This window comes from Chamaea fasciata, unplaced genomic scaffold (genome assembly GCF_029207755.1).
Source record: "Chamaea fasciata isolate MVZ Bird 193981 ecotype frontalis unplaced genomic scaffold, bChaFas1.0.hap1 SCAF_23, whole genome shotgun sequence".
In the NCBI taxonomy this organism is placed as follows: Eukaryota; Metazoa; Chordata; class Aves; order Passeriformes; family Sylviidae; genus Chamaea; species Chamaea fasciata.
The window spans coordinates 6,557,420-6,570,948 of NW_027094108.1; the positions used below are offsets into that span (position 1 = coordinate 6,557,420).

The 13,529-nt window shown below is 58.1% G+C and overlaps 1 protein-coding gene across 1 annotated transcript in view; it reads right to left on the reverse strand.

The window, feature by feature from the left end:
• Nucleotides 1–13,529, reverse strand: part of PAX7 (paired box 7) — a 116,739-nt gene that overhangs the window by 55,744 nt on the left and 47,466 nt on the right. The window contains exon 5 of the mRNA XM_066203252.1: nucleotides 6,585–6,784. Coding sequence (XP_066059349.1) covers nucleotides 6,585–6,784 — 200 coding nt within the window. The remainder of the gene's footprint in view (nucleotides 1–6,584; nucleotides 6,785–13,529) is intronic.

Here is a 13,529-nt window from a genome sequence, read left to right on the forward strand (position 1 = left end):
GGAAATGGATTGTTCTGGGAAAAAGTCCCTCCTCCAGGAATGCCAGGGAGAAGAGCTTCAAAGCTGTCACAGAAACCCTTTTAAGGTTTTTTTTTTCCCTCCCCACATCAAAACTTTGACATCAGCCGTGAGATAATTACAAAAACGGGTGAAAAATCCCAGAAAACATCCAAGATCAAAATCAAAGCTCCCACTCAATTAACGGAGCGAATTCCTGTTAATTCCCCGACGCCTGGGACATTCACGGATTGTTTTCCGGGAGGGTGGGAAGGGCCGCTCACAGACGGGTGAGAATTCCTCCCGTCCGGGCCGTGAGTCAGGACATTGCCTGGCGCAAGGACAAATCCCTGGAATTTCCCACTCGGCGGAAATCCATCCCTGGCTCCGCTCAGCCCGGGATTAACCTGTTAACACCTCGCACCTCGGGAAAACCTGGGGGCACGGCCGGGCCCCAGCCCTGCCGGGGAGGGCGGACAGCGCCGGCGGGGCGGCTTCCCGCAGGGAGCAGGGCACGGGATGGGATGGGATGGGATGGGATGGGGATGGGGATGGGGGAGCAGCGCCCCGGGGGGTGGGGGGGGGGGGAGTTCACCTGCTAAGAGAGATGGAAAAATGCCCCTGGATTTGTGCAGGGAGGGCCAAAGTGGGGGTGCAGCACAGGGATGGGGTGGAGGGATAGGAGGAGGAATAGGAATCGGATGCAGGAATAGGAACAGGGATAGGATGCAGGGATAGGAATAGGAAAAGGAACAGGACCGGGAACAGGAATAGGAACAGGACCAGGAATTGGATGCAGGAATAGCAACAGCAACAGGAGCAGGATGCAGGAATAGCATGCAGGAATAGGAATAGGAATAGGAATAGGAATAGGAATAGGAATAGGAACAGGAACGGGAACAGGAATAGGAACAGGACCAGGAATTGGATGCAGGAACAGGAATGGGAACAGGAATAGGAATAAGAACAGGAACAGGAACAGGATGCAGGAATAGCATGCAGGAATAGGAATAGGAACAGGAACAGGAACAGGAACAGGAACAGGAACAGGAACAGGAACAGGAATAGGAATAGGAATAGGAATAGGAATAGGAATAGGAATAGGAATAGGATGCAAGAATAGGATGCAGGAATAGGAATAGGAATTGGATGCAGGAATAGGAATACAAGTAGGAATAGGAATAGGACCAGGAATGGAATTGGGTGCAGGAAGAGAGCCACCCCCGAGCTGTGATCCAGGGGATGAGTGGAATGAGGAGCAGATGTGGGGCAGCTGCTCTCCAGTCCCACGTTCGGGTCACAACCCCCTCGCCGCCTCTGCCTCCACCCCACACGTGGAGCTCAGGGGCGAGGAGGACGGGCAGGTGTTGGTGAGGCCCTCCATGGAATGAATCAGGGAATGAATCAGGGAATGAATCAGGGAATGAATCAGGGAATGAATCCCGCATGGCAGGGACACCTCCCACTGTCCCAGGCTGCTCCCAGCCCCATCCAGCCCGGCCTTGGACACCTCCAGGGATCCAGGGGCAGCCACAGCTGCTCTGGGAATGCTGAGTCAGGGCCTGCCCACCCTCACAGGGAGGCATTTCTCCCCGATATCCCATCCCAACATTCCCTCTTTTACTTTAGAGCCGCTCCCCGTTGTCCTGTCCCTCCCTGCCCTGTAAACATCCCCCAGCCCCCTGCTCTGAGCTGGCCTTGCTCCTTTAGAACCATTTTCAACCCAAACCCCAACCCTTGGCTTAAAAACTCAGCCGAGACAGAAGGGAGCCCCTGAGGTGGGGGAGGCTTCCCTGCTGGCTGTGTCCACGTGGGTTTAGGTGAGCGTGGGGCTATTTTTTTTTAAAAAAATTATTTTTCTTTTCACTGAGCGATGTTTGCGGGTCCCCGGAGCCGGCGGGAGATCCGCCCTGATATCCAGAAAATCCGCCAAGGGCCGGCAGCCTCCCGAGTGGTGGGAAGGAGCCGCCTGTGCCAGGCTGCCGGGATGAGAAAGGCGGCAGGAATGTGCCTGGGGAGCAGCTGCTGCACAGCCCTGGCAGGCCCTGGGAGATCCCAGCCTGGGACGGGGGAAAAGTGCTTCTTTAATTAATTGATTATTTAATTAAATTGGGGGGGGGGGGGGGGGGGCTTGTCCTTCCTTCCATCCTTTCTCTCCCAGATCCTTGGGAAAAGGTTTGTGCTCTCCCTGGCATTTGGGGGCTCTTCCCTTCCTCCTCAGCATCCCTCCCTCCATCCCACGGAGTTCCCTAAGCTCTGCTCTCCCTCAAAATTCCATGTTTTTTTTCCCATTATTTCCCATTATTTCCCACATTTTCCCATTACCACACCTTTTTTCCCCCATTATTTCCCACATTTTCCCATTGCTACATTTACCACGTGTTTTTTCCCATTATTTCCCACATTTCCCCATTACCACACCTTTTTTTCCCATTATTTCCCACATTTTCCCATTGCCACACGTATTTTCCCACTATCTCCCATTATCTCCCACATTTCCCCGTTATTTCCCATCCGTTTTCTACCCCCCTGCTCGACAGCTCGTGCCCACCTACACCAGGAAGAGCGATTAGGGCAAAGCACGCGAAGCAAAACTGGGGGAATTCACACATTCCGACCCCGGGTGGCTTCACTCCCTAAACGAGCCACTTTCCCAGGCTCCAACAGTCCCCCCCGATCCTACACGGCCACCGGGTCAACACTGCGGGATGCCCGGGCCAAGGGCAAAGCCAGAGCGGCCGGAGTTTTGCTGGATTTCCTTTTCCAGCCTCCACAGCCGAGTTTAGAGGGATGGTGGCAACTCCAGGAAAATCCAGGATTTCCCAGGAGGGAGGTGACAGCTCCAGGAAAATCCAGGATTTCCCAGGAGGGAGGTGATAGCTCCAGGAAAATCCAGGATTTCCCAGAAGGAAGGTGGAAGGAGGTGACAGCTCCAGGAAAATCCAGGATTTCCCAGGAGGAAGGTGGAAGGAGGTGACAGCTCCAGGAAAATCCAGGATTTCCCAGGAGGAAGGTGGAAGGAGGTGACAGCTCCAGGAAAATCCAGGATTTCCCAGGAGGAAGGTGGAAGGAGGTGACAGCTCCAGGAAAATCCAGGATTTCCCAGGAGGGAGGTGGAAGGAGGTGACAGCTCCAGGAAAATCCAGGATTTCCCAGGAGGAAGCTGGAGGGAGGTGACAACTCCAGGAAAATCCAGGATTTCCCAGGAGGAAGGTGGAAGGAGGTGACAGCTCCAGGAAAATCCAGGATTTCCCAGGAGGAAGGTGGAAGGAGGTGACAGCTCCAGGAAAATCCAGGATTTCCCAGGAGGAAGGTGGAAGGAGGTGACAGCTCCAGGAAAATCCAGGATTTCCCAGGAGGAAGCTGGAGGGAGGTGACAACTCCAGGAAAATCCAGGATTTCCCAGGAGGAAGGTGGAAGGAGGTGACAGCTCCAGGAAAATCCAGGATTTCCCAGGAGGAAGGTGACAGCTCCAGGAAAATCCAGGATTTCCCAGGAGGAAGCTGGAGGGAGGTGACAGGACCTGCTGCAGGGCTGGAGAATTCCTTGGGCAAAGTCTTTGACCAGGAGCAGGGGACACCGCCATTCCCAGACATCGGAGGGGAAATTCGGCATTTCTGGCTCCTGGCTGAGCACATCCTTATCCCGACACCCACGGGCAAACCCAGCCCTGGGTTTCCTTTGGGAAAAGCCCATTCCAGGAGCGTTTGTGCGGCAGGAGAGAGCCGGGAGAGCCCTTTCCCTGCTCCCTCCCGCAGTGCCCGGGATTCCTGCCGGGAGCACGGGCTGCGGGGGTCTCCATTTCCCTGCTGGAAGCTTCCCCCTTCCCAGCCTTTCCCGAGGGATCCCATTATCCCGGGATGTGCTGATCCCGGTGCCGTTTGCACACACGGGACACATAAGGGGCTCTGTGTGCGCAGCTCCCTCCAGGGCCATCAATCGTGTCCGTGTCAGAATTCCCGGCTCCGAACCCTCCCTCCCTTCTGCTGCCCTCCCTCCCCTCGGCCCGGGTTGTGCTCTCTGCAGATCCAAGGGGATAAATCCAAAAAAAAAAAAAAAAACCCCAAAACAACAAACCACCAAAACTTGTCTGAAAATTCACACACGGAACTTGCAAACTTGGCAAAATCCGATCCGCTCCCCCGGGGGGCCGGGAAATGTGGGATCGCTCCGGGCAGGAACGAACACGCTCTGCGTCCTCCCGGGGCAAACCCAGGGATGGCGTCCAAGAGAAAACGCCAGACTTCGCCTCCTGGTCCCAGCGGGGACGCAAAGCCTGCAGCTGGCACTGCCGGATCCACAGGGCCTCTGGAAATCCGTGGGAATGGGGAGGACTTGGACGGCACCCACAGAGCCCCAGAGGGTTTGACCTCGCTCCCACCTTGGAGCCGCCCCATTCCCGGCCCCTCTCCAAGGGGAGGTGATCCCTAAAATTCTCGGCTTTTCCCCCCCGTATCTCTGCAGGGTGCCAGCCCAGGGTTTACGCAGCTCCTGGTGGGTTTTCCTGCACTTTCTCCAAGATTTTTAGGACACTAATTAACCTTCTAACTGTTAGTTACGCTGTTGAGTCGTATTTTCCGGGCAGAGGGACGTTCTGTTTTCCAGCCACAGTCTGAGAAGAAAACGGGGCCAAGGAGCCCTTGGGGCTGACGTGGGGTGAGTTCCTGGGACAACTGAACACCCTGTTGGCTCTACCTGTCAGAAATCCTAATTAATCACCCTCAGCAAATCGCAGGAATCCCGTGACCGGCTGTGTCCATGCCCGGCTGGAAGCTTCCAAGAAAGGTCTGCTTTTGATTTGACTGTTTGAACCCCGCTGCAGAGGTTTCTCTCTGTTAGGAGGAGGCAGCGAAGGAGCAGCCGCGTTCCGGGCAGGGAGAGCGGGGTTAGGCTGGGCTCTGCGTGGTTAGGCCAGGGAGAGCGGGGTTAGGCTGGGCTCTGCGTGGTTAGGCCAAGGAGAACGGGGTTAGTCCAGGGAGTGCAGGGTTAGGCCAGGGAGTGCAGGGTTAGTCCAGGGAGTGCAGGGTTAGGCCAGGGAGTGCAGGGTTAGGCCAGGGAGAGCGGGGTTAGGCCAGGGAGTGCAGGGTTAGTCCAGGGAGTGCAGGGTTAGTCCAGGGAGTGCAGGGTTAGGCCAGGGAGTGCAGGGTTAGGCCAGGGAGTGCAGGGTTAGGCCAGGGAGTGCAGGGTTAGTCCAGGGAGTGCAGGGTTAGTCCAGGGAGTGCAGGGTTAGTCCAGGGAGTGCAGGGTTAGGCCAGGGAGTGCAGGGTTAGGCCAGGGAGTGCAGGGTTAGTCCAGGGAGTGCAGGGTTAGGCCAGGGAGTGCAGGGTTAGTCCAGGGAGTGCAGGGTTAGGCCAGGGAGTGCAGGGTTAGGCCAGGGAGTGCAGGGTTAGGCCAGGGAGTGCAGGGTTAGTCCAGGGAGTGCAGGGTTAGGCCAGGGAGTGCAGGGTTAGGCCAGGGAGTGCAGGGTTAGTCCAGGGAGTGCAGGGTTAGGCCAGGGAGTGCAGGGTTAGTCCAGGGAGTGCAGGGTTAGTCCAGGGAGTGCAGGGTTAGTCCAGGGCGTGCAGGGTTAGTCCAGGGAGTGCAGGGTTAGTCCAGGGCGTGCAGGGTTAGTCCAGGGAGTGCAGGGTTAGTCCAGGGCGTGCAGGGTTAGTCCAGGGAGTGCAGGGTTAGGCCAGGGAGTGCAGGGTTAGGCCAGGGAGTGCAGGGTTAGTCCAGGGAGTGCAGGGTTAGGCCAGGGAGTGCAGGGTTAGTCCAGGGAGTGCAGGGTTAGGCCAGGGAGTGCAGGGTTAGGCCGGGGAGTGCAGGGTTAGTCCAGGGAGTGCAGGGTTAGTCCAGGGAGTGCAGGGTTAGGCCGGGGAGTGCAGGGTTAGTCCAGGGAGTGCAGGGTTAGTCCAGGGAGTGCAGGGTTAGTCCGGGGAGTGCAGGGTTAGGCCAGGGAGTGCAGGGTTAGGCTGGGCTGTGCAGGGTTAGGCCAGGGAGTGCAGGGTTAGTCCAGGGAGTGCAGGGTTAGTCCAGGGAGTGCAGGGTTAGTCCGGGGAGTGCAGGGTTAGTCCAGGGAGTGCAGGGTTAGTCCAGGGAGTGCAGGGTTAGTCCAGGGAGTGCAGGGTTAGGCCAGGGAGTGCAGGGTTAGTCCAGGGAGTGCAGGGTTAGTCCAGGGCGTGCAGGGTTAGTCCGGGGAGTGCAGGGTTAGTCCAGGGAGTGCAGGGTTAGGCCAGGGAGTGCACGGTTAGGCCGGGGAGTGCAGGGTTAGTCCAGGGCGTGCAGGGTTAGGCCGGGCTGTGCAGGGTTAGTCCAGGGACTGCAGGGTTAGGCCAGGGAGTGCAGGGTTAGGCTGGGCTGTGCAAGGTTAGTCCAGGGAGTGCAGGGTTAGGCCAGGGAGTGCAGGGTTAGGCCGGGCTGTGCGGGGTTAGGCCGGGCTGTGCAAGGTTAGTCCAGGGAGTGCAGGGTTAGGCTGGGGAGCGTGGGGTTAGGCTGGGCTGTGCAGGGTTAAGCCGGGCTGTGCAGGGTTTAGCCAGACTGCACAGGGTTAGCCCGGGGAGCGCGGGGCCGGGCCGGGCCGGGCCGGGCGCGGTTAGGCCGGGCCTTACCTGCACGCGGGCCTCGGTGAGCTTGGTGCGCTGGGCCAGCTCCTCGCGGGTGTAGATGTCGGGGTAGTGGGTCCTCTCGAAGGCCTTCTCCAGCTCCTCCAGCTGCTCCGCCGTGAACGTGGTGCGGCTGCGGCGCTGCTTCCGCTTCAGCGGCAGGTCCGGCTCCGACTCCACGTCCGAGCCCTCGTCCAGGCGGTTCCCTGCGCACGGGGAGGAGCAAGGGGTCAGGAGGGGCAGGGGGTCCAGGGGGGTCAGGAGGGTCAGTCCCGCGGGGAAAAAATGTTGGAAGGGTTAAAGATCCCGGGAAAGTCGGGGAAATAAAGGTTGGAGTTGTGAATGTTCCGGTTTGGGTTGGAAAGGACTCAGAGTTCACCCAGTGCCCGCCATGGGGACACTTCCCAGTATCCCAGGGCACTTCCAGGGATCCCAGGGCAGCCACAGCTTCTCTGGGAAATCCATTCCAGGGAGGAATTCCTTCCCAGTGTCTAAGAGAAGGAGTCCCTCAAGTCTGGCTTTCTCCTCAGCCCTGGGAATCCTGGAATCCCAGACTTGGGTTGGGAGGGACCTTAAATCTCATCCCGTTCCACCCCAGCCATGAGCAGGGACACCTTCCACTGCCCCAGGCTGCTCCAAGCCCTGTCCAGCCTGGCCTTGGACACTGCCAGGGATGGGGAATCTCCAGTTTCTCCGGGCCCCGCCACCCTCACAAGGAAAAGCTCTGCCCATGGACCGAACATCCACTGGTTTTCTGCTGTTTGCGGCATTTCCCGCCGTCATTTTCCCCCACATTGCAAAGAAAACCTTGGGAAATCAAAACTTCCCCCAGGAAAAGGGGAGCTCAAAGTCCCTCATTCACATTGTTACGGAGGAAAGAGCTTCCAGCACTCGGAGTTTCCATTTTTCGTTGGGAATTCCTGTTTCAGGGTTGCCCATTTTGCCCTGAAAAAGGCAGGAACTGAAATGGTGTCACCAGATGAAGCTTTGGCCGGTGCCGCCCAATTTTCTCCCGTGTGGTATCAAGTTTTGGGCTTGAAGATTTCGGCTTTTAAAACTTAGGGGGGAAAAAGAAAGAACGCTTGGGGATTTTTACGGATGGGGAAAACCTTTCCAGCTCGGCTTCAGCTGGATGTTGGGCTGCCCATGGGAGCCTCGACTCCTCCACCTCGACTTTCCCTGGACTTTTCCCTTTCCCTTCTCCCTGCCTTGATGCCAGCCCCGGGTGTGGTCTCCTGGGGCTCTCTGAACTCAAAGGGGCACAGCTGGAATAAATAAACCCAGTTTTGCTCCGTGTTTTTGGCTGGATATTCCACGTGGGCGTCACCCAGGTCCTCAGCAGCTTTTGGAGGAGCTGGAACTCCGGTGTTCCCTCTCCTGGAGCAATCCCCTGTTCCAGAGACGTTCCATGGGGGGGGATATGGGGTGCAGACGTGGATTTTGGAGGGTCTCAGCCTCCAAAATGTGCCCCCAGTGCAGGGCAGCAGAGAAGGGACAACACGGGGAACCTTTGAGCTGGGGAGGAATCAATGTCGAGGTGGAGGTGGAGGAATCAATGACCAAACGTTGGGAAAGGACTGGACGGCCTCTGAATTCCATAGGAAATTTGGGAGTTGAGGAGCTGAGCTGTCTCCTGCGGGCAGCCCAGCCACAGCTCCAGCCCTGCCACCTTTTCCTTCTTTCCCAAGAAAACAGAGGATTCGCTGCATTAATTGATTTTTTTCCCCTCTCCCAGCCTGGCTGTTGTTTTCCACAGGAACCACCCAGCCTCGCTGAGAGCCACAGCCAAATCGTGCTCACAGCAAAGTCCTTTTTCTCTCGGGTGAACCTTCGCTAATTCGGGATTAAAGCGGGGCTTACGTAAGCTCAGCTTGACCATAAAGTCCCCTGAAGTCCCTAACCGTGTTTTCCAGCCCGGTTTTTTTTTCCCTCTTTTTTGTTCGGCTCCTATATGATCATCACCCAAAAATCTGCTTTTCTTCCTGGCAGCGCCGGGAGCTGCAGCTGTGGCTCCCGACAGCTGCTGGGGGGGGTTTGGGAGGCTCAGATCCCTCGTTTGTACCCGAGATCACCGCAAAAAGCCTCTGCATTCCAAGCAAAAATTCCTTTTATGTCCCGGGGCTTGCGGGGAGGGCGCGGTGTGGGACCTTGGAGAGAGGTGCCGGAGCTCCGGGGGTTGTTTTGGGGGGGAATAAAACATCCCTTGGAGAGGTTTTCCCTCCTTTGGGCTCTGGCATCCCGTGAAACGCCTTGAACACGTTCAGCTTTGAGATCCCACACCCTTTGGTTTCTGAGTTTCTCCCGCGAAATCAGCGAGAAATTCCCCGACGGCTTCGGAGGGGCAGCGCCTGCCCCACGTTTTAAAGACCTTAAAAAAAAAAATCCTAAAAATTTCGAAGTTCTCCCGCGCGTAGCCAGAATTTGTTTCCAAGCGAGAGTTTTCGGGGTTTGTCCGCTCCCAGGGCAGGAACATCTGTGCCTGAGATCAGCAGCGCTGCACATCTGGGCCCCAGATGATGCGGGGCAGGTAGGAGCCTGCACATCTGGGCCGGGGAGCAGCAAAGGCACATCTGGAAGGCTCCAGCAAATTTCTCCTCACCGGAGCTGCTCCTCCCAATCCGCTCCTGGGATCCAGAGCTCCCCTGGGGCAGGGAAAACCACCCGGGAAAGGATCTGGGCCAGATTTCACCTCCCTCACCTCACCCGGGAAGGGAAAAACCCCCAAATTCCCTTCCCCTTTATTTCCTGCTAAAGGATCCCTGATTTGTCCGTGAAGTTTTGAGTGGGGATGAGGGATTGTCACCCTCTGTCCCCAGCGTGGGGCTGATTCCAGGGTGAAAAGGGTCGGGGTAATCAACATCCATCAGGCACAGCTCTGATCCCAAAATCCAGAATCCCGGGAGAGGGGAAATGCAGGCACTGCCCTGATCCCAAAATCGCGGGAGAGGGGAAATGCAGGCACAGCCTGTGGGGTTCTGCCTTGATCCCCAAATCCCAAATCCTGGGATAAGGGGAAATGTAGGCACAGCCCTGATCCCAAAATCCCAAAACTGGGGCAATGCAGGCACAGCCCTGACCCCAAAATCCTGAATTCCAGGAGAGGGGAAATGCAGGCACAGCCCTGACCCCAAAATCCTGGGATAGGAGAAATGCAGGCACAGCCCTGATCCCACAAATCCCAATAACCACCGGGGGTGAGTGGGTGGGTGACCCCCTGGCACGGCTGGAAAACAAGGATAAACCTCTCCATTCCCAAGCTCCCCGACGGCTCCAGGCAGGCTGTTTTCCCTTTATCCCCATTTCCAGTTATCCCGGTTTTCCAGCCGTGCCAGGGGGTCACGGCCCACCGCGGTGCCCCCCGGGGCCGGCAAGGGCTGGGAACAGCAGCCACAGCTCCCGGTGCCAAGTGCCCGGCTCCAAGAGCCCGAGCTCAAAGCTGGAAGCCAGGGAGCGGGAAAACTCCCAGGGAATGCCTGGGACCAGCTGCTCCCAGCCCGAGCAGCTGCTGCTGTCAGCCAGGGCCGACGGGAAGCACTGGGAATGTTTTCCAGCTGGGATGGGCTCTGGGACACATCCAGCACAGCCCACCGGCAGCTCCCTCACCCGCCGCTCTCGCGGCCCCGCGGCTCGTTCCCATTCCCAACCAGATGGAATATCCCGGACAATCCGGTCCCACATTCTCCCCGAAGCTCCCATGCCGTAGGTTTTCCGGAGCTGTGGAGAATCCCAGGCTGGGGATTCATCCCAAAACTCCAACCCTTCCTTTTTGCCAACCCATCCCCGTGCGAGCAATGGTTGCAGAGGAGGGGGAGACCCGAATTTCCAGGGATTTTTGCCGCAGGAATGACCTGGTGATGTTTGACCCTCGCCTGCAAAGGGGAAGGCGCAGAAATTTCCAGCAGCTCCTTCCAGGGTGGGAAGGATGAAGGATGGGGAGCAGCAGGCTGGGCGGCAGGCAGCTCCCCCGGGATCTCATCCCGGGAAAGATTGACAGGAAAACAGGGCCGGGAGTGAACAGAGGGGAAAGCTCCCAGCAGGACAAGGCAGAGAACGGGGAAAACCAAAGAGAAGAGGGAAAAGCAGGAGTGAAGGGAAAACCAGGAATGAAGAGAAGCGTGTGGGTTACAGGACTCGCGCTCATCCCGCTGTATTTGGGATTTTTAGGAGCAATTCCATCGTTTTTCCGTCCCTTTTTCAGAGGAGCTGCTCTGCGGCTCAGAATGAAAAGCTCAAAGTGCCCAGATCTCTTTGTTTTCAGAAAGAAATTGTAATTTCAGGAATAAAAAAACCCGCAGAGGCTTCATCCTGGGAGCGGCAGCAGGGACGCAGTGTGGAAGCTCCTCCTGCTGCTCCCAGGGAGATATTCCAATGTCTGGGCAGTTTTTGGGAGCCCGGGGGAGCAGTGACCCCATGGAGGGACCTGCTGAGGGTTTGTGTGGAGCAGCTCCGAGCCCTGCACCTCCAGGAAGAGCCGGGAGAAGGGAACAAACACGCCTGGAGTGGCCGGAGCAGGGCAGGGAAAGGTGACCAAGGGAAGCCTGGGCTTGTCCCGGGGCTCATCCCAGCGTGAGGAAACGTGGGAATTACAGCCCCAACCTCCCGTTCCTGAGCAAAGCTGCTGGTTCAGCTCGGGGAACAACGAGCAAGGGCCCTTTGGAGGGGTTTGGGGGGAGCAGGGTGAGGCTGGAAATGGAGGAGGGGAGCAGGAAAAGCCATCTGGAATTAGGGCCTGGCTGTGTCCCCCGTCCCCATTCCCTTCTCCCCCACCTCCCTCCTCCCCAGCCGCAGCTCCTGGGCTCCCCTTGGCCCTGGAGTTCAATTAATCCCCGGGATCAGGAGGAGCCGGCCCCAGCCAGGCCCTCCAGGCTCAGCCTAAGGCCGGCATGCTCCGCAGGGAGCCCCAGCCTGGTCCTGGAGCTGCTGGGAGCCGGGATGGGCAGGGCCGGGAGCGGGAGAACATTCCTGGGAAAGGGATGGATTGGTCTGAGGGAAAAGGGAGCTGCTGGCAGCCCTCAGCCTATCCCTGCCTGTCCCTCTCCCTTCCAGCTGCACCTTCCTAAAAATGAACTGGGAGAGGTGGGGAGGGGATTGGGACTGGGGAGGGAATGGGATTGGGAGTGGGATTGGGGATGGAGCAGAATTGGGGACACAGTGGGATTGGGGTGGAGCGGGATTGGGGTCGGCTGGGCTGTGGCCGCACCTTTTGTGCTGCACTTGGAACAAACTCCCCTCGAAGCTGCTGCAGCCTCGGGGATGCTCCATAAATGATCCCACCCGGCGATCCCACCCAGATCCCTCCCCGGCTGCCCGGGAAGTCAAAGCAGCTCCAGGGGAATTTTGGATTTAATGGGATGAGAGAAGGAAGAAAAACCCGCTCGGGAGGCGCCAGCAGGATCTGAGCAGCCCCAGGTGCGACCCCCCCGTTCCAGAGCTTTCCATCCAGCCCAGCCCCGGAGCACAGGGATGGAGCAGCTCTCCCAGGAAAGGCTGAGGGAATTGGGGCAGCTCAGCCTGGAGCAGAGGAAGCTCCGCAGCGACCTCACTGTGACCTCCCAGGGCCTGAAGGAGACACAGGAAAGATGGACAGAGACAATTCCCAAGGGATGGGGGGACAGGGCACAGGGAGAGGTTTCCCAGTGCCAAAGAGAGGTTTGGGTGGGATACTGGGAAGGAATTCCCCCGGCACAGGGTGCCCAGAGCGGCTGTGGCTGCCCCTGGATCCCTGGCAGTGTCCCAGGCCAGGCTGGATGGGGCTGGAGCACCCTGGGATGGTGGAAGGTGTCCCTGCCCAGGGCAGGACAGACCTGGATCAACTTTAGGCTGCTCCCAACCCAGCCCAACCCAAGCCAAACCAACCCAACTCAAGCCAACCCAACTCAACTAAACTCAACCCAACCCAACCCAGCCCAACCCAACCCAACCGAGCTCAACCTAAGCCAAACCAACCCAACTCAACTCAACTCAACCCAACTCAATCCAACCCAACCCAACTCAACTCAACACAACTCAACCCAACCCAAGCCAAACCAACCCAACTCAACCCAACCCAACCCAACCCAACTCAACCCAACCCAACCCAACCCAGCCTAACCCAACCCAACTCAACCCAACTCAACCCAACCCAACCCAACCCAACTCAACTCAACCCAACCCAACTCAACCCAACCCAAGCCAAACCAACCCAACTCAACCCAACCCAACCCAACCCAACTCAACTCAACTCAACTCAACCCAACTCAACCCAACCCAAGCCAAACCAACCCAACTCAACCCAATCCAACCCAACCCAACCCAACCCAACCCAACCCAGCCCAACCCAGCCTAACCCAACCCAACTCAACCCAACTCAACCCAACCCAACCCAACCCAGCCTAACCCAACCCAACTCAACCCATCCCATTATTAGGGCTCAGATCCTGCCCTGGGCCTGGCCTGTGGGGCAGGAAGGGGGAATCTTTGGGATTCAGGCACCGAGGAACCCCTGGGTCCACCATCCCAAGCCCTGGGTCTCTCCTGTGGGGTGGGAAGGGTGGGGTTGCACATCTGGAGCTTCCTGCTGCCCCGGGAGGACACGGAATGAGCCGGGATCACCGGGACACTGGGATTTCTCCTCTCCTGGGCCAGACCTGCCACCCCAGCCCCAGGAGCTGGAGCCCTCCCGGCCTTCCCAGCCCCACCTTTCCCAGGCAGGAGCAAACCAACCCCGTGCAGGCGCAAACAAGGCCTCGAGGAGCCCGAAAAGGAGGCGCAGAATTGTCCTGACACAGTTTTGTCGTTTCCAGCGCAAATCCCGGAACGCCCCTCGTCCCTCTCTCCTTGGAATTCCTGAATTCCCAGGTGCGGAACAAGCCCTGCTCACCCCACAGCGGGTGGGGCTGGGAGGGGGCGCAAACCCACCCCGTGCTCCCCTTTCCCCTCTCCAAGAACATCCCCAGACCCCAAACTCCCAAA